The sequence below is a fragment of the Dicentrarchus labrax genome, unplaced genomic scaffold (assembly GCF_905237075.1).
Source record: "Dicentrarchus labrax unplaced genomic scaffold, dlabrax2021, whole genome shotgun sequence".
Taxonomy (NCBI): domain Eukaryota; kingdom Metazoa; phylum Chordata; class Actinopteri; family Moronidae; genus Dicentrarchus; species Dicentrarchus labrax.
The window spans coordinates 30,017,067-30,034,670 of NW_026136704.1; the positions used below are offsets into that span (position 1 = coordinate 30,017,067).

The 17,604-nt window shown below is 43.3% G+C and overlaps 3 protein-coding genes and 1 long non-coding RNA gene across 4 annotated transcripts; all 4 read left to right on the forward strand.

Moving 5' to 3' along the window:
- The first annotated feature begins 9,142 nt into the window (after positions 1–9,142).
- LOC127362051 (uncharacterized) lies at positions 9,143–11,256 on the forward strand. The gene is made up of 7 exons (XM_051397322.1): positions 9,143–9,370; positions 9,611–9,961; positions 10,118–10,205; positions 10,297–10,356; positions 10,522–10,622; positions 10,668–10,838; positions 10,969–11,256. Exons 1-7 carry the CDS (start codon positions 9,143–9,145, stop codon positions 11,254–11,256), a joined length of 1,287 nt encoding a protein of 428 aa, XP_051253282.1.
- A 14-nt stretch (positions 11,257–11,270) lies between these two features.
- On the forward strand, positions 11,271–12,648 carry LOC127362052 (uncharacterized). Its single transcript, XM_051397323.1, has 4 exons — positions 11,271–11,330; positions 11,449–11,639; positions 11,729–12,065; positions 12,235–12,648. The coding sequence occupies exons 2-4, from the start codon at positions 11,485–11,487 to the stop codon at positions 12,646–12,648; spliced, it is 906 nt and encodes a 301-aa protein (XP_051253283.1). The 5' UTR covers positions 11,271–11,330; positions 11,449–11,484.
- An 840-nt stretch (positions 12,649–13,488) lies between these two features.
- LOC127362053 (uncharacterized) lies at positions 13,489–14,072 on the forward strand. Its single transcript, XM_051397324.1, has 2 exons — positions 13,489–13,812; positions 13,914–14,072. Exons 1-2 carry the CDS (start codon positions 13,489–13,491, stop codon positions 14,070–14,072), a joined length of 483 nt encoding a protein of 160 aa, XP_051253284.1.
- A 918-nt stretch (positions 14,073–14,990) lies between these two features.
- LOC127362678 (uncharacterized) lies at positions 14,991–16,696 on the forward strand. Its single transcript, XR_007884496.1, has 2 exons — positions 14,991–15,331; positions 16,498–16,696. It is a non-coding gene; the product is annotated as an uncharacterized LOC127362678 (long non-coding RNA).
- Positions 16,697–17,604: the final 908 nt, after the last annotated feature.

Genomic DNA, 17,604 nt, shown 5'->3' on the forward strand with positions numbered 1-17,604 from the left:
TGGGACACCTTTCTGCCCCGAGTGCTCATATTAAAAGCCCCGAGTGCTCCGACGCTGTGTTTAAATCACAGTTTTGACCTTGGCTGCTGCAGGACGGGAGGAAGAAGAATGGGGGCTATTAATAATGAGGGGTAGACACCCCCCCCTCAATGCACAGCCTGCATGTTATGGCTGCAGCCTGTGACTCATCAGTGTAGGGAAAGGGTTTTTATGTGTGTGTGTGTGTGTGTGTGTGTGTGTGTGTGTGTGTGTGTTAGTGTGTGTTTTATGGTCTCCAGCTGCTGGAGGAAGAGAATCCGAGGCGGTGATAATTTGTGGATGAAGACTGCATCTCTCCCATCTTCTGCTGCGGGACGTTTCTCTCAAACTATGACCCAATCGTTGGGTGTTGCGTACTTTCAGCCCCTCCTCGTCCGAAGATGAGTCAAGTCAGACAGAGGCACGCACAGTGGCGCCGGAAACGTGTTGACTTGTCCTTCAGAATAAAGGTTTTTACCCTCATCATGATAGTCCAGTCAAATGTATCAGCAGACCTGATCCACTGTGCTTTCACTTTTAGTAATATATGTAATGATCCACAGCTTAAAAATGTCTCTGGGCTGTAAGAAATATTGAGATTTAGATTTTATTTGACAACGCCTCGAGCTAGCGTAGGATTAATGTGACCGAAACATCACATCCATCGTGAGTTTAGCACAAAGACGGATACTTTAGGTTTATTAGCTGGTTAAATAATCCTTAAAATGTAATGAACTTGGCATGTTAAGAAGTTTTTAATAATTGTTTTTCATTTGGTGAAAAATAAAGGTCAAATAAAGGTTAAATAAAGGTTAAATAAAGGTCAATGGTGCCCACGAATGCTTGTAAACAGTTGATAAGGAGACTTACGGCCTTCATTTGTTGTTTGGCTAAATCTAAAATATATATAATTATTTAAAAATGCATAAAAACTGCTGTCTGCATTGTTTTTAAGTATAATGTCGAATATTTATTTATGTATTCTAAATATTGAGAATATTACACTTTCTTTTAGTCCTTGAAGACAATCTGGGTTTGAGATGTGCTGTAATCACTCTAATGGTGGATAAACACTGCAGTTAAACTAACTACCTACTGGATATTATCATCTATCGCTTTATTAATGTTGATGTTAAACACACCTGATTTATATTGTGGAACAAATCAAACATTAAAACAGAAGAACAACAACAACAACCTGCGTCTCCACATTCTGTATAATAAAATATCGTATTACTATTATTTAATGTTACTTTATGTCTTTCTTTCTTTTCCATCTTTGAATTGATTAATCTGAACACAATAAAGGGCTGAAACTCCTCCATGTTCGGTAGTTTGTTTTATTTTGAAGGGTCTTACCGGAAGCGGCCTGTTTAAGCCCGTCCAGCTTTACAGCGGTCCCATCCAGCTGATGCCAGTGCCGCCTCCTTGAGTTCAGATTGCCCGGTGCGCACTGAGGACTCAGAGGGGTCAGGGAGCTCCACAGTGCTGCGGATACAGAACCAGGGACCCGAACAGGGGTTGAGACCACATCCTGCACCCGAAGGGAGACCAGAGCCGCGAGAGAAAGGAGGGAGAGAGAGAGAGAAAAAAGAGGGAGGACAGCTGTGCTCTGCTGTCCGGACTCCAATGAACACACAACACTCAGCAGAGGAAACATCGTTGGACCAGGTCTTAGCTCTCATACCAAGATGAAAGCGGCCGGCAGGCAGAGCACCCTGACCGCGGAGAAGCTGAACGGGGACATGAAGCGGAGGCCGAGCTACCCCGGAGAGCTGCGGGCCAAACACACCAACATGTCAACTAAGATTTGGGTGAAAGTGGCGATGGCGATTGTCTATTTCCTCTGCGTGTCCGTGGCCGCGTTCATCCTGGTCATTTACTATGTGTTCTTCTGGGCACCGGACTCACACAACAACAACACCAGCACCGAGGCACCGAACCGCACCGAGTGCCCGCCGAGGTTCGGATGACTATACAGCACACACACACACACACACACACACACACACACACACATTATGTAGGTGACTGCACACACCTGACATGAGGCTGCAGCGAGGATGGATGGGAGAGGACGGCGCGCAGAGACACATCATCCAGAGTTTGGGATGCTGACTGAGGACCAGAGGGAGGACAGAGGGGGGGGGGGGTTGAAGTGGCCGCCGGGATGCATCAGTGTTCCGCATGCAGGATGCCGGTGGTGAGGGGGGGGTTGTTTTCTGTCAGCTTTAATCCAAACAGTCTTGAGGAGGTTTTATATGGATTTAACCTCCTTTAAAGGGATGTTTTAGTTTCCTCTGTGTTGTTGTGTGAGGAGGGATAAAAAATGGTGGTTCTTCTGAAAACTTATAGATACATCTTTTAAACTCATGGATGGATTATGAGGCGACCGGGGCCCCTGGGCACAGACGTGTTAAAGGCCCCCCAGAGGGACTCTTGAAGTGCTGCTGTTGAGTTTAAAGCTTCCTGCAGCACAGAAACACTGAATACAGGAAACCATTAGATTCTTTAAAGCCGTCACACTGATTAAAAATGTGACTGCAGCCTCTATTAGCTGATTAATCAATTAGCTGATTGTCTATTTGTCTCTAAATTGAACATCTTTTAGTGCTGATGGTAATAGTTTTGGGCTCTGGGAACTCCAGATGCACATTTTACATTAATTTTTTTAGGCGAAACATGTCGAATAAATAATTTCTGAATTAATCAATAATGAAAATGAATCTTTATATGGCGGCCACAGCCTCTGTTGGCAGCTATTTAATATTAAAACACCAAAATAAAAGTGACATGTTCTTTTAATTTGCAGCAGAACCAGAAATATCTTCTTTTTTTTTTTTTTTAAATTCCTGGTGCCTACGTTTCCCACAATGCAACATGATCAGCAGCAGGTCGGACATGTTAGTAACGGCTCATGTAGCTTGCAGCAGAGACGGAGCGGCCGCTAGAGGTCGGGTAAACTCACTCGTCTTTCTACCTCCACGCCGACAGACGTTTCCGACTCGTGGTCTTCAGAAACCACAACTGACTCGAGTGACATCACTTGAGGACCATCTAGCAGCCTGCGTACGGTTTCCCTCCGGAGATACAACGGTACTCCGCCTGGAAACGTCCCTGTGGTCCGGTGCTGTGTCCAGTAGACCCCGCTCCGTAATCCATCCATGCTCTGCACTTTCTAGGGATTTCTTAGACCACTTAAGACCCCCTTCAAGGACACTTAGACCCCCAATGTCCCCGAGGAAGGACCCCTGGAAGCCTCTCAAGAACTACAGAACCTTTTCAAATACTTTAACCCTTAAAAACCTCCCCGACGAACCAACAAACCCCCCAAATAAACCCCCTCAAATTCCCAGAAACCCTGTCAGTGGTCTCTGGATCCACCCTGAAGACCACCTCCTGCACCTCTTCCCTTCAAGAACTCACCTCCAGAACCACTGCGGACCCCCCCCCCACACTCTGCACTGAATGGAGACTTCTTTTTAAAAACATGCCTGTAGAGGAACGACGGACTTTCTCTCTTTCTTTCCACAGCGGGTCGCTGTTTGTATTCAGGTATCTAGAGGAACTCAAAGCGATACTGTACTGTAGCAGAAGTAGCCTAAATTGTGATCTCCGGTAGCTCGTAGCTGTATGAAATGCAAGGCGATCACTCATTATACTCAGTAGTTGCAGCGATTTTACCTTTTTAGAGCAACTGTTGTCTTGCGTCGCCTCACAAAATGAGCATAAATACTCGTATGTACCTCTTCTTTGATGATGTTCACCTCACTTCCTGTTCATAATTTAGGCTACACTCCCCCCAAAAACCTCCTAGACTGTTTTATTTACGATGTAGCCTTGAGAATTATTGTTATGATATGATAAACTATGCATTTATTCCAGTGTGTGTGTGGTTATTCTGGCTGCTGTCGAGCAGATGAGGAAACACAGAAGGTTGTTTTCACTGGAAAAGGCCTCGCTGACGTCAGCTGAGTGTTAAACATGTCTGCTCTTACAGAATAACCCTCGGTGACATTTTCCAGCATCCACTTTCTGTCCAAATCTCTGCTGTTAGGAAATAATACTTAAGTACATTCGCTGCTCTGCCTTCTCCTCGAAATCCACTGACCTTTCTCGTGTTTATCTGATTATTATCCTCTTAGTTTTTTTTACATCCGTCGCATGCTGAAGTTTATGAAACATGTTTATTTTATTGATTCTGCAGATGTGACACAATAACATGAATTCCCTGCTGCTTTCTGAACCTTTTAATGTTAAATAAGTTCATGAATCATTTCTTTTGTACTTGTTTAAGAGGTTGATTATATAATATTATGAGTTGTTTTTATTACTCTCTGCTGATGTGCCTTTAAGCAAACAGACTCAACCCCGAGCTGCTGCAGTGTGGTTGCTCTGTGGACAGCAGATAAAGGCTGAATTAATCCACTGGAGGAATAAAAGTTAAATATATAAATAGATTTAATATTGCACCAAAGTCTGGAGACATTTTAGAAACTTTAAAAGTACCTTTGGTAATCTTCTACATGTGTTATAATAATAGAACATTTCTTTAAATGTTTGAAGGATAGGTCTTAAAACAATACTCATGTCAATATATACATCGAAACATTTTGCTGTATTCGTTCCTCCGAAGCAGAAGTGCCTTTCAGAAACGTCTAAGACGAGAATACGGGTTTATTTTTTGACAGAAGCTGCGCAGAGAAGATAAATCCGGGCAGGAAGTCAGACACAGGAACAGCGAGCAACTGGTCAAAAAAGACTAAATCAACTAAATCTGAGCAATCAGGAGGCAAAATATTTCTGAAACAGTCGCCGTGGGAATAAAACAGAGTCATTAATCGATCCACAGATATTCTTCGCAGAGGCTCGTTCTCAGCGGTGTTCAGACGGCTGCAATCTACAACTTCACCACTAGATGCCACTAAAGTCTCCACACTGGTCCTTTAAAGTGTCCCATGAAGGGAGTTTTATAACACGTGTTTTAATGGAAGTAGAAGTTTAGAATACAGTTAAATGATTAAAACTAAAATAAACATAAATAACAGTGACAGACGAAATGTGGAAACAATGTCACATTTGTATTTATAATTAAGGAGACGCACACAGCCTCCTCAGGGAGCTCCGGGGACTCTATGTATTATTCGTGACGCCTCAGCTCAAACACTGGTCGCTGTGCCTCCTTCAATCAATAATTAAATTAGCAGCTGAAGTTGTCAGCAGTCGTTCTTCCTCAGCAGGCTTCAGCAGCTGAAGAAGAGCTTTGTATGACTCAGCAGAGCTCGCCGCCCGGTCCGGACTGCAGCAAAACAACAAACAACAAACACTCTGCTGCAGTTTGTTTTCACAGGGTTGATCTCCTGCTCCTCCTCCAGCGTCTGTGGGTCCCAAATGTAGAAGTTCTTCATCATTATTCTTTTATTAAAACCCAGTGTTACTCAAAACAGGTATTCATCACTACCTGACAGGTGAAGACAGAGACTGGAGAAGATCACTGGGCAAAAAAAGGGAAATCAAACCATTAAAAATGTCTCTTACGTAACAGGAAATAATTCAACCACGGACATAATTTTACTGTTTTTTGCCGTTTTCTAGAAATCAGAATCAGTTTCTTTAAAGTAGCAACAAGAAACTTTCTTTTTGTTGATTGTGGCGCCCTCATGTGGACAAAAGAGGCAGTGTTTCATTGATTTCAAGGGGGAATCAGATCGAATCTGACCCGGTGGCAAAGAAATATCTAATCCTCTTGTGCTTTGGTGGGTTATATAGAGGTATCTGTATTAAACTGTTTTATAAGCAGTCACAAACTCCTTTTAGTTGGTTTAAATAAGACAGTGAGACAGGTCGTATCAAGAAAATGACAAATAACACAGTCAGGAGGTTAGGATCGACATTTCAGATGCTGCTGATTGTCCTCGGGCGGGTTTGTTCAGAGTTAAAAGCTCCGTCACCTTCAGGCATAAAGCTGCAAAATGACATTTTATCAGCAGTTAATCAGAAGCTGCAGATTCACTGTTTGTTGGGGTTTAAAGTTGAACTGATTTGACGGATGAATCCAGTTGTTTTGTGATTTTAGTGTGTGTTTTATGTTTAATACGTTGTAGGAAATATTAGATTGTTCTCCATTCGGCCTGACATCAGTGCATAAAAACACTGTTATACCACTTTCAATCCTCATAAAGTCCTGACTGATTACTGTGTGTAAATGTCTTATTTCATGGGTTCATATTTCAGGCTGTCGGGCAGTAAAACCTGAACTGTGCTGGGTGTGATGAAACAGGCCGGGTTATATCTTACAGTGAATTCTCTCCCTCTTCCTCGCCACCTTTGTCCGATACACTTGACCCCCTCTGCTAAAGTAATTAGCCGGCTGGTGATCACTGGCAGGGTTGATGATGAAGCTCCCTCGCTCTGTATATACGATCCAATCAGGACTTTTATTACTTCAGAGGAGGATGGAAACCGGTGAGGCTGCTCGCCAAAATCTGCTGAGCCGTGGAGCAGAATCGTTTAAGGAGAGAGTTTCTGGGTTTTGAGCAGTTTTATCCAAAGTATTTAACTTTTTTAAGCTCAAGTGGCTTCAAACCTGCATGTGACCTCTGCAATGTTAGTGCCTTAACTTTGTCTTTAATGCACTTCTGTGTAAAGCAACAGAAGAAATAAAGTTTCTATAAAACAAATAGACGTATTTATGTGTAAGAATTAGGGACATCTAGTGGTGACGTTGCAGATTGCAGCAACTAAAAAGCTGCAAAACAAAAAAAACATTGTGGACTCGCTCCCTCTGTAAATAAACCAGCTCAATTTAAGGTAACAAAAACACAACATTTAGTATTTTCAGGTGATTATCCACTAAAGAAAACATGCTTTTGAATATTATATTAAATATCTGTCAATAGATCCTCCTAAATGTTACACACTGGAGCTTTTAAGGGGACTTTTGACTGCTTACAGGAGCTTTATTCAAGCTTTATTCTTTAAATAAATTCACATTTACAATCAGAGAATGGGATTAAAGAAATACTGTTCAGAACTTTTTTACACTGAGGGGAAAAAAGACAAGAAACTGAACATAAACAGGCAGAAAAACAGCAAGAAAATGAGCAGAAATGTTACAGGACATCAAAGAGTGAATATAAATATATACAGAAACACGACAGGGGGAAAGGGGAAGCTGGGAAAGAGCGAGCGAGCTCAGCAGAAAACTCCTCCCGGGATAAATAAAGACGGGAAGTAAACGTGGAGAATGAACACGAGGAATCAGCAGCTTCAGCACATTCGCTTTATTGATCTCAGTTCGCAGGGTGACAGGAAAAAAAAGTCGCTGATACTTGAGAATTAACAAACATCGCTTCCACTGCAGGACTGATTGAAACGAGGCCAAACTACACACACACACACACACACACACACACACACACACACACACACACACATATATATTAAATTAAGTTGTTTAATCATTAAAGGGCCCTTAGAAAAGCAGGAAGTGTGTACAATAAACAATAAATGAATAAATAAACTAAATAAAATTATAAAAAGACAATTTTAAACTCTGTATCAGTATTTTTCTTTATATTTTCATAATAATAAATAAACTAAATATTACCGACCATATGTGGAAAAGGTTTTAGAGTCTGAAGTTTGAATATTAATATTATATTATTGAAATTAAGGAGTTATTTTTTTGGTTTAAGATATAAATATGTGAAGTTTAATTCGTCTCAAAGTAAACTTTATATTTATATATACAGAATCAGACGTGTGAGTAACATTAACTGGGGGATAAATGTTATGTTTGTTTATATTTTTATATTATTTAAGACATTATATGATAGATTATGATGTTTAGATGAGGTCAGTATATTGTGCTGGCGGGTAAAAATATCATAATGTTATTGATTATGTGTCAATAATTCCACAAATTATTTAAATAACAAGACACAATATAATTTAGTAGCTGGTCAAGGTTACAACCTGCTTCATGACATCCTCTCTCTCCCTCCAGCTGTTCCTATCTAATAAAATAAATAATAAAATAATAAAAAATCCCCCCAAATAAAGTAAAAATAAACATTCACTCATTAGAGCAGATTAAACTGACACAGGGAGCCGCTGATGGGACGGTGCAGTACCGGAGTTCATCACTAAAGGGCAGTGTGGCACCGATTAACCTCAAAGGCATCACTTTTACTATAATGTTGGAAATAATGTAATTAACATATTGGGTCACACAGCAGCGGTCCGTGAAGGCAGCACGGGAAAACCGCCATTACACCAACAGTTACAAACTACAGTTTATTATTGAACATGTATATCAGGGGTCAGCGCGAACGCAGTCCCCCACTACCACAAATTATGCAGTCGAGATTCCCACATTTGGGGGAGTTCGCAAAAACCAAAGGGTGGTAAAAATTTTTTCTCTCAAAAAAATTTTCCCCTTTTTTTTTTTTTTATTTTCCCCTAAATCCCAAAATTTTTTCCAAAATTCGAAACCCCCAATCATTTCTTCCCCGGGGTCATGGACACCGGAGAAGTGTTTTTATTCCAGAGTCTAGAGCTCGGTTACTCTATGCAGATTAGTATTTTCCTCCGGCGAGCATACAGTATTGGTAAGACTGAATTAATAAACTAATGTGTTATTACACTCGCTCACTACTCACTGCGCCTCATACGTACATAAATTAATTTATTGTAACACTATTTAGATTGAGCATTGTCTTTATCGGTAGACGGGACGTAGCGTTAATGTTAGCATTAGCGCCTAGTGTAAATAAATATTTATTATGTGTATGTATGTATGAATGTATGTATGTATGTATGTATGTATGTATGTATGTATCAATGACCTGTTGTAACCAATGTTCATTGTTATATTAGTAATTGATAATAACAATAATAATATTATAATAATAATCAATCTCAATCAATCAATCAATCAATCTTTGTATAGCACCAAATCACAACAAAGTCATCTCAAGGCACATTGAGCAGATCTAGACCATACTCTTCAGGTTTAAATAATATAACAACAACAACAACAATAATAACACGTCTGTCTTTGTTGTTGTTTTTTGTTGCTTTGCTGTATCTATAAGTGTATTTCAGTATCTCCAGAAGAGAGATGGCGACCCCACCACAGATCAAGGTCAGCAGCACCCCTGCACATCGCCAACAGGCTGCACTGACGGCGACCAGAGAGGCCCGTAGTTATCGGGATAAGAAGGTGGTCTTCCCCAAACCTCCACAGGAGCTGCTCTTCCAGGCAACAGCCCTGGCCCACACAGAGAAGCTCCTTCAGGCCGAGGGTATCCCTGTGCCATCCCGTCAGCTGTGCCTGGGAAAGCTGGTGGTGCCATTTGGCCAATACCAAAATGCACCATTCCACTGGCTTGTGGCAAATGATGTGGGCTACATGAAGTAGTAAGCATGTTATATTTAATACCATTGTAGACAATTGCACAAACTGTGGCTATTATTGGTGTTTATTATTCATCTTTTCAAAGTTTAGTTGCTCATTATCACAACTGCAATGATATTGATGTCAGTACTGAGTTGGTGTTTATCCTTACAGTGTGATTGACAAGCACAGGTTAGAGGTAACAAACCCCAGAGAAAGGGAGAGATTGGGAACCAGTGGGTGAAAGATTACCTCACAGAATATGCGGAGAGCTTCCCACAAGTCTCCAATCTCCTCGAGGCCAACGTCGACAGGTGTATCTACGGCCAGAAAGGGTTCGAGGATCACACCTTTCAGGAGATGTGGGAACTCTACCGGCAGCACCAAGCCATAAAGAACAGGCCAGAGGAGTTTAGAGATGAGCAGCGGGAGCTTATAAAGAAGGCAAACAGTTCTGTAAGGAGATGGCTTAACACACCAGTGACACACATCACCAGCGCGCAGATGAAAAGATTCCGAAAATATGTCAACGAGAAAGATCAAGTGAGTACTGGCTTGATTATTTGTTAGAAACAGGATTGAAATTGTTCGGATTAGTGACATTTTAAGCACTTGACCTAAATGTGCTTGTTTACGTTTGATAATTAAAAACTGGTACATCATAACATCTAGATAATTCATTTACCTCTTTTATTCCAGCAACTGCATGCCAGCACCTCCAAGTGTGATCCTTCATCATGGCCAGGTGATGAAGCTGAACTGGTGGCTGCAAGTCAGGCTGTGGAAGGTGAGATACAGAGTTAATACACATCAAATGGTTTGGGGGGAAAAAAATCACAATATAAATAATACTACTTTGTTTGGTCTTATTTTTTTAGACTTGCTCAAGACCCCTGTTCAGACTAAACTGCCTGCATCCGCTGTCCGCTCTACTCTGCCTGCTGCTGCTGCTGCTGCTGCTGCTGCTGCTGCTGTCCAGCCAACACTGCCTGCACATGCTGTCCACTCTAAACAGCCTGCTGCTGCTGCTGCTGCTGCTGCTGCTGTCGTCCAGCCAACACTGCCTGCACAAGCTGTCCGCTCTACTCTGCCTGCTGCTGCTGCTGCTGCTGCTGCTGCTGTCCAGCCAACACTGCCTGCACATGCTGTCCACTCTAAACAGCCTGCTGCTGCTGCTGCTGCTGCTGCTGCTGCTGCTGCTGCTGTCGTCCAGCCAACACTGCCTGCACATGCTGTCCGCTCTAAACAGCCTGCTGCTGCTGTCCAGCCAACACTGCCTGCACCCGCTGTCCGCTCTAAACAGCCTGCTGCTGCTGTCCACTCTTCTCTGCCTGCTGCTGCTGCTGTCCGTACTGCACAGTCCACTAGCCAGCCAGCCAGTCATGATCTCCTCTTGGAATCCCCTCTCACTGACTCCCCTGTAAGTGATATTCACATTATATGCAAAGAATGTTAATTGGTTTAACATGTTTTGTAACTGCTTGTATATTCTAACATTACTTTGTACACAGCAATAACCAAATGCTTTGTATGTATTATCTGTGTTGCAGGTGGAGCTGGAGGGTTGGGTGCGTCTGTGGGAAAACCCCAATGGCATCCCATCTGCCGACATTTCATGGCTTAAAGAGGACACTGAAAGAGGGCTTTTCACCCCCATTCAGATGTATAAGGATGTCAATGGTCTGGTGAAGAGGCGACGGGTGATGAAGTCAGACCGTATGTGGTTTTATCCGCCAGAACCTCCCGGCTATGTAAAGGGGGCTATACCCCTGCCACAGCTCTTTTTCGGAGCCGCGTCTTTGTGTGGCGCCCTGTTGGAGTGTGGAAGTGCTCCCTGAAGTGTCCCCGAGGGGATGAGTGTGAGGGCAGAGGAAAGAAGGTGTACCTCTACAAGTCTGGCTACCACACCAGGGTAATACTTATTTCCAGTTAGATTGGTTATTGTTATTTATTATTATGTAGATGAACTGTCACAGAAGGAACACAGTAGAAAATAATATCCTGCTATTCAACATTATGTTACATTGCAGGTACGTCACATCTGCGACGTATCCAGTTGGTACAGCATGCTGACGGAGGTCCTGTGCTGTGGACCATGCCTCAAAGCAGCCAGGGGCGGCAAAGGTGGCAAAATGGGTCGGTGCATGGCGTGGGATCAATCCATTTTATCCCAACTTAGCGAGGCTCATCAAGCTATGTTCCCTGCCATTCTCACCTCCAAGTGAGTATAGTCAACATATGTGCATTTAACAAACTTTAAAGTCGTCACTCTAATAAACATCAACACAATGATTGTGACTCTACTTACAGGCGTGGCGTGGATAGGAATGTTGTGCGCCTTCTGAGGGACCGGACCGAAGGGAACACCATGGTCAAGGTGTGGCGGCAGATACAGGAGAATCACACCGAGTTGTACTTTCAGCGCAAGGACCTGTACACCACACTCCTCATGACTGTGGCTGAACCCGGAGGTATTGTGTCTGCGCTCGGACACACGTTTCAGCCACCGCCTCCTCCGAGAGAGCTTCCGTCCGCGCGGCTCTTGCGCCACGCCTTCCTGCTGTCAGAGGCTGACAACGTGCAGGATTATCGGAGCCAGATCCTCTCCACCTTTGGCACTGTGCTGAAAATGGATTCCACCAAGAAAGTATGTAAATCAAAACGTAATGCTATACCCTCTGATGTACTGATGTGTTGTTAAGTTTCTGTTTGGTTTTCAATGAAGCAAATGTTCACACAAAATGTTTAAGGGAAAAAAAATCCCCTTTCCATATAATCTAACAGATCAAATAATGCAAACTTGACTTTTTAAAAAGGTGGTGAAGAAGCTGTCTGGGGAGGCTAAAGGCTCTGCTGAGTGGTTCACCAGTATTGGAAACGAGCACTCCCAAATAGTTTCATTCGTGCTGACCTGTGAGGAGTCAACAGAGAAGCTGCAACCCATGTGCCACGCGGTCGTGGAGAGGTTCCGGCTGGCAAATCAGCCAGTCCCGAAAATATTGTACGTCGACCGTGGGTGTTGCTCTTCGCGCGTCCCGACAGCGGTGGAGTCTTTGTTCCAGCCGTGGGTGGACAGTGGGATGGTTGTGCGTCTGGACATATTCCACTGGATCCACCGCTTTGACGCAGCCATACGAACAGAGTCACACTCCAAATATGCTGCGTTCAAGTCTGCTCTAGCTGGGGCAAAAAATTCCTCAAAAACACCAAACTTTTTACCCCCTCCTTAATGGGGGCAGGGCAACGGACCCCCCCGCCCTGGGTTTCCTCTTTTTAAAAGGTCGTGTTCTTTTTTTTTTTTTATTATAACAACACCAAAACCAAAGACGCGAGGAGCACATCAGGGCTCAAAAAAAATTATAATTTATTTTTTTTGTTATTGGGGGGGGGGGGGGGGGGGGGGGGGGTGGGGGGAGGGGTGTTTTTTATTAAAATATTATTTAAAAAAAAAAAAAAAAAAATTTTAAAAAAAAATAAAAAAAAAAAAAAAAAAAAAATAATTTTTTTTTTTTTTTTTTTTTTTTTTTTTTTGTTGTTTTTTATGAAGCGTTGTTTTGGGGGGGGGGGGGGGGCGGCACCAACCCTGGGGTGTTTTTAGGATCCGCCAGACATGAGTATGTACAGGGTGGCACGCAGCACAACAATCAACAACGTGGATGTGGCCTACTACAAATGTTTGCGTGGAAGCAATAGCCTGGAAGGATTCCACAAAGTGCTGCCGCACATGATTCCAGGTACACAGGTGTAGTTTGCATAGTACTTGAAACAAATTAAACATGTGACCCTGTCATTATTCAAATACTTATTTTTGTGTTTGTTTGTTTGTGTGTGTGTGTGTATGTATGTATGTATGTATAATACGGATACCATTTTGACTACTGTTTGCAAGCCTAATTTCACTTCTGGGACATGAAATCTTTACTCAGGTCCCCACTGTGCTGCACGGCCTTATCAGGTTTACTTGATAAGTGGCATTGCAAGGTGGAACTCAGACAGGAGCTCAGATGCCGTGTTTGGTGGCAGAGGACGGCACCACAGGACATACTCGGCGCCGCTGATTGCCCGCCTCAATGCCCGCTGTCAGCAGCTCTTTGGAGAGGTTGTGGAGGAGAATTTCTGGGCCCCTGCTGATGTTCCCTCCCGACGGGCTGCTCGGGTTGGAGTACCTGTTCAGCCAAAGCACGGGGGAATCAGGACCCTTCTCTCTTCAGGGCATCATTAACGATGGGCCTGATCCAGAGGACGAGGTGCTTCAGCCTGGGCAGATGGATCCAGAGGTGGAAGACGAGGCGTACCAGAGCGACGTGGAGGCACAAGCTGATGTCTTGGATGCCGCCCTGACGCACATCACTGTCACCAGTGAGGAAACTTCCACTGCTCACCCTCCGGCCTTTGTGAGTAACTGTGTGTCTGCTAGAATGAAATACAATGCACAGGTTGCTTGACAATGTACACATTTGAACGTAACACATTCATATGGCATTTTTTTTAACAGGAGGATGCCTGCAGTCCAAACCCTCTTCCTGGCTTTGGGAAGTTGGAGGTGTTCTGCTCTGTGCTGGTGGAGATCGGGCTGACAGAGGACAAGCTGTCCCTCACCACCGCGCAGAGGAACAAGGTTCTCGTTGCCTGGAACCAAAGTGGAGGAGCATGACAAGCAGCCACAGAAGTTTAATCAGCTGTACAAGACGCACTGGGGGGGCCCCCCTTTACTCCCGTACCAAGAGGGACCATCTGGTTGATGCTGCTGTTGTACAGAAGGTCAAGATGGCCAAGCGCTACGCACCAGCTCAGCAAAACATCAGCGTACACCAAAAAAAAGGGTTTTATACACGCTTTTTTAATTTTTTTGGCTGCGCGTAAGTCATGGACCTCGCAGCAGTCCAGAAAAGCCCTCCATCTTGAAGGCGTATGAGAGGATCCAGCACCGGATTTTGTTGGAGGATCCGGTCTTGTGCAAAGCTGGCATTCCTCTGCCCAAAAAAAACGCTAAGACTGTGCGGGACTTCATCCAGCGCCAAGAGAGGCTCCTCAACCTACATGCCACCAAACAACCGTCCACCATCCGCAAATCCACCTCCATCTCATCCGTAGCCCTACCTCCAGCACCGCACCAGCCAGCGGTCCTCCCTCCACCAGACTACCCCCTGATGGAATATGTGCCAACACCCAGCACAGCAGGGACAAAAGTCCAAAAAGGAAAGACCGATATAACTGTGTCCTGGGCCCAACCTCAACCACCTACCTGTGCTACTGCCACCACAGGTGAAAAAACCCTGCCACCTCTACCATCAGCAGACCTGTGCCCTCCCTCTCTGCACCTGCAGCAGCCCCCCCAGCCCCCCCCCCCCCCCCCCGCCCGTCTTCCCCCCCCCCCCCCCCCCCCCGGGGTTTTTTCTCCTTCCTCTTGGGTTGTTCCTCCGACTCCGCCCAGTCCTCCATTCTGGGCGACGCAGCCACACAGTACAAGAAGCAAACGTAAAGAAAGAAAGAGGGAAGTGTCAGGGTGCAGAAAACTTCCAATCTGTACGCTCTGCAACAGCACAACACAGGGACATAAAAAAATAAAAAAAGACTTTCTGCCCTGTCAAAATGATGTCAACATCTAAACAACTACACAGCAGAGTGTACAGCAGCTACGAACATTTCATGTCTGTTGTTGACAGTTTGGACAAATGAACTGTGAATATGCTGCATTGTACATGTTGTAAATAGTTGCCATACTCTTTATATATTGTTGATAGTTGCCATTTTCATGTACATATTGTAAATAGTTGCCATACTCTTTATATATTGTTAATAGTTGCCATTTTCATGTACATGTGCTTTTATAAATTGTAAATAGCCTTCATTTTTACTCATTTAATTCTCTATCCTATTCAATTACATCTTTTAAGTTATCTAAACTGTAGTGTTTTGGTGTAGGTAGAAATTCTACTTGCATGTCATTGGACAAATTGTAAATCATTTCAATTTTCATGTACATGTTCTTTTTATGACATTGTATTCATTATCGTGTTCAGTGATACTTTGTTTACGCGCTGTTTTTTTCCCCTCCAAGTGTGTGTCCCTCATTTCATGCAGTTTGTTCAGTAAAGTGTTCAGTAACAATGAGCTGTGGAATATCAATTATTGAATGCAAAATTGGGGGTTTATTTGTTTATAAACAAATAGGGACACATACACAGAGTGCCAGATTACTTACATATAAGGACACGTGCCTACAGCACCATGATAGATACTTTTGCACGTTTAACAACAGCAACATTAAATTAGCTTTATTCTCTGCCTCAGAAATATTGAACTACTTTTCATCAGCCTGTCATAACATAATGAATTAAGATAGAAGTAAATGTAAATAAACAGCACTTAGGAAAGGAGATAAAGTATGAATTCAGTGACAAGGATAACGTACATGAATTATGTAGCATTTGCTTACACAGATATACCTAATACGGTGCTTGGAGCATCATTCAATGGCAGCGTCACAATAAATAGCTCATATAAATCTGATAAGGCCAATATCACACATGTGGAATACACGACAATAGTCTCTGCAACATTTGCTTTGAACGGGGGTGAGCTGTTTTGTAGACTCCTCCTGCGGTGTCCTGTATTACTCCTTCAAACTCTCCGAGTGGTGTGCCAGCCAGAGCTACAAAAAGGACAGAAGAACAAGAGAGAATTAAACAAAGCTTTCACGTATATAACACACACACACACACACTTAAGTAGGGATGTAATCAGCTTTAACACTGTAACATTTATTGAACATAAATCTAACAATGAAAGCTGTAAAGCCACGTGAGTTATGTTTCATTAGATTCAAATTTTAGATATCAGAGTTGTCAGATTTCATCCCTCAATCCATCCAAACCAACAATCGCCTGCGGTATCGACCCTTGCCCGGTAGATGGCGCTGTACCCCTCACACTCCGGACGTGCGGCGTCGTTAGGCTGCCGGGAGATGTCGCTGCCGGGTCGGGGGCCGCGACCGTAGAACGGCGTCCAATCGGGTCCCTCGTCGCTTGCACTCCCCTACGCCCCATCCCCCATCTTTTAAGTTATCTAAACTGTAGTGTTTTGGTGTAGGTAGAAATTCTACTTGCATGTCATTGGACAAATTGTAAATCATTTCAATTTTCATGTACATGTTCTTTTTATGACATTGTATTCATTATCGTGTTCAGTGATACTTTGTTTACGCGCTGTTTTTTTCCCCTCCAAGTGTGTGTCCCTCATTTCATGCAGTTTGTTCAGTAAAGTGTTCAGTAACAATGAGCTGTGGAATATCAATTATTGAATGCAAAATTGGGGGTTTATTTGTTTATAAACAAATAGGGACACATACACAGAGTGCCAGATTACTTACATATAAGGACACGTGCCTACAGCACCATGATAGATACTTTTGCACGTTTAACAACAGCAACATTAAATTAGCTTTATTCTCTGCCTCAGAAATATTTAACTACTTTTCATCAGCCTGTCATAACATAATGAATTAAGATAGAAGTAAATGTAAATAAACAGCACTTAGGAAAGGAGATAAAGTATGAATTCAGTGACAAGGATAACGTACATGAATTATGTAGCATTTGCTTACACAGATATACCTAATACGGTGCTTGGAGCATCATTCAATGGCAGCGTCACAATAAATAGCTCATATAAATCTGATAAGGCCAATATCACACATGTGGAATACACGACAATAGTCTCTGCAACATTTGCTTTGAACGGGGGTGAGCTGTTTTGTAGACTCCTCCTGCGGTGTCCTGTATTACTCCTTCAAACTCTCCAGTGGTGTGCCAGCCAGAGCTACAAAAAGGACAGAAGAACAAGAGAGAATTAAACAAAGCTTTCACGTATATAACACACACACACACACACTTAAGTAGGGATGTAATCAGCTTTAACACTGTAACATTTATTGAACATAAATCTAACAATGAAAGCTGTAAAGCCACGTGAGTTATGTTTCATTAGATTCAAATTTTAGATATCAGAGTTGTCAGATTTCATCCCTCAATCCATCCAAACCAACAACGGCCTGCGGTATCGACCCTTGCCCGGTAGATGGCGCTGTACCCCTCACACTCCCGGACGTGCGGCGTCGTTAGGCTGCCGGGAGATGTCGCTGCCGGGTCGGGGGCGCGACCGTAGAACGGCGTCCAATCGGGTCC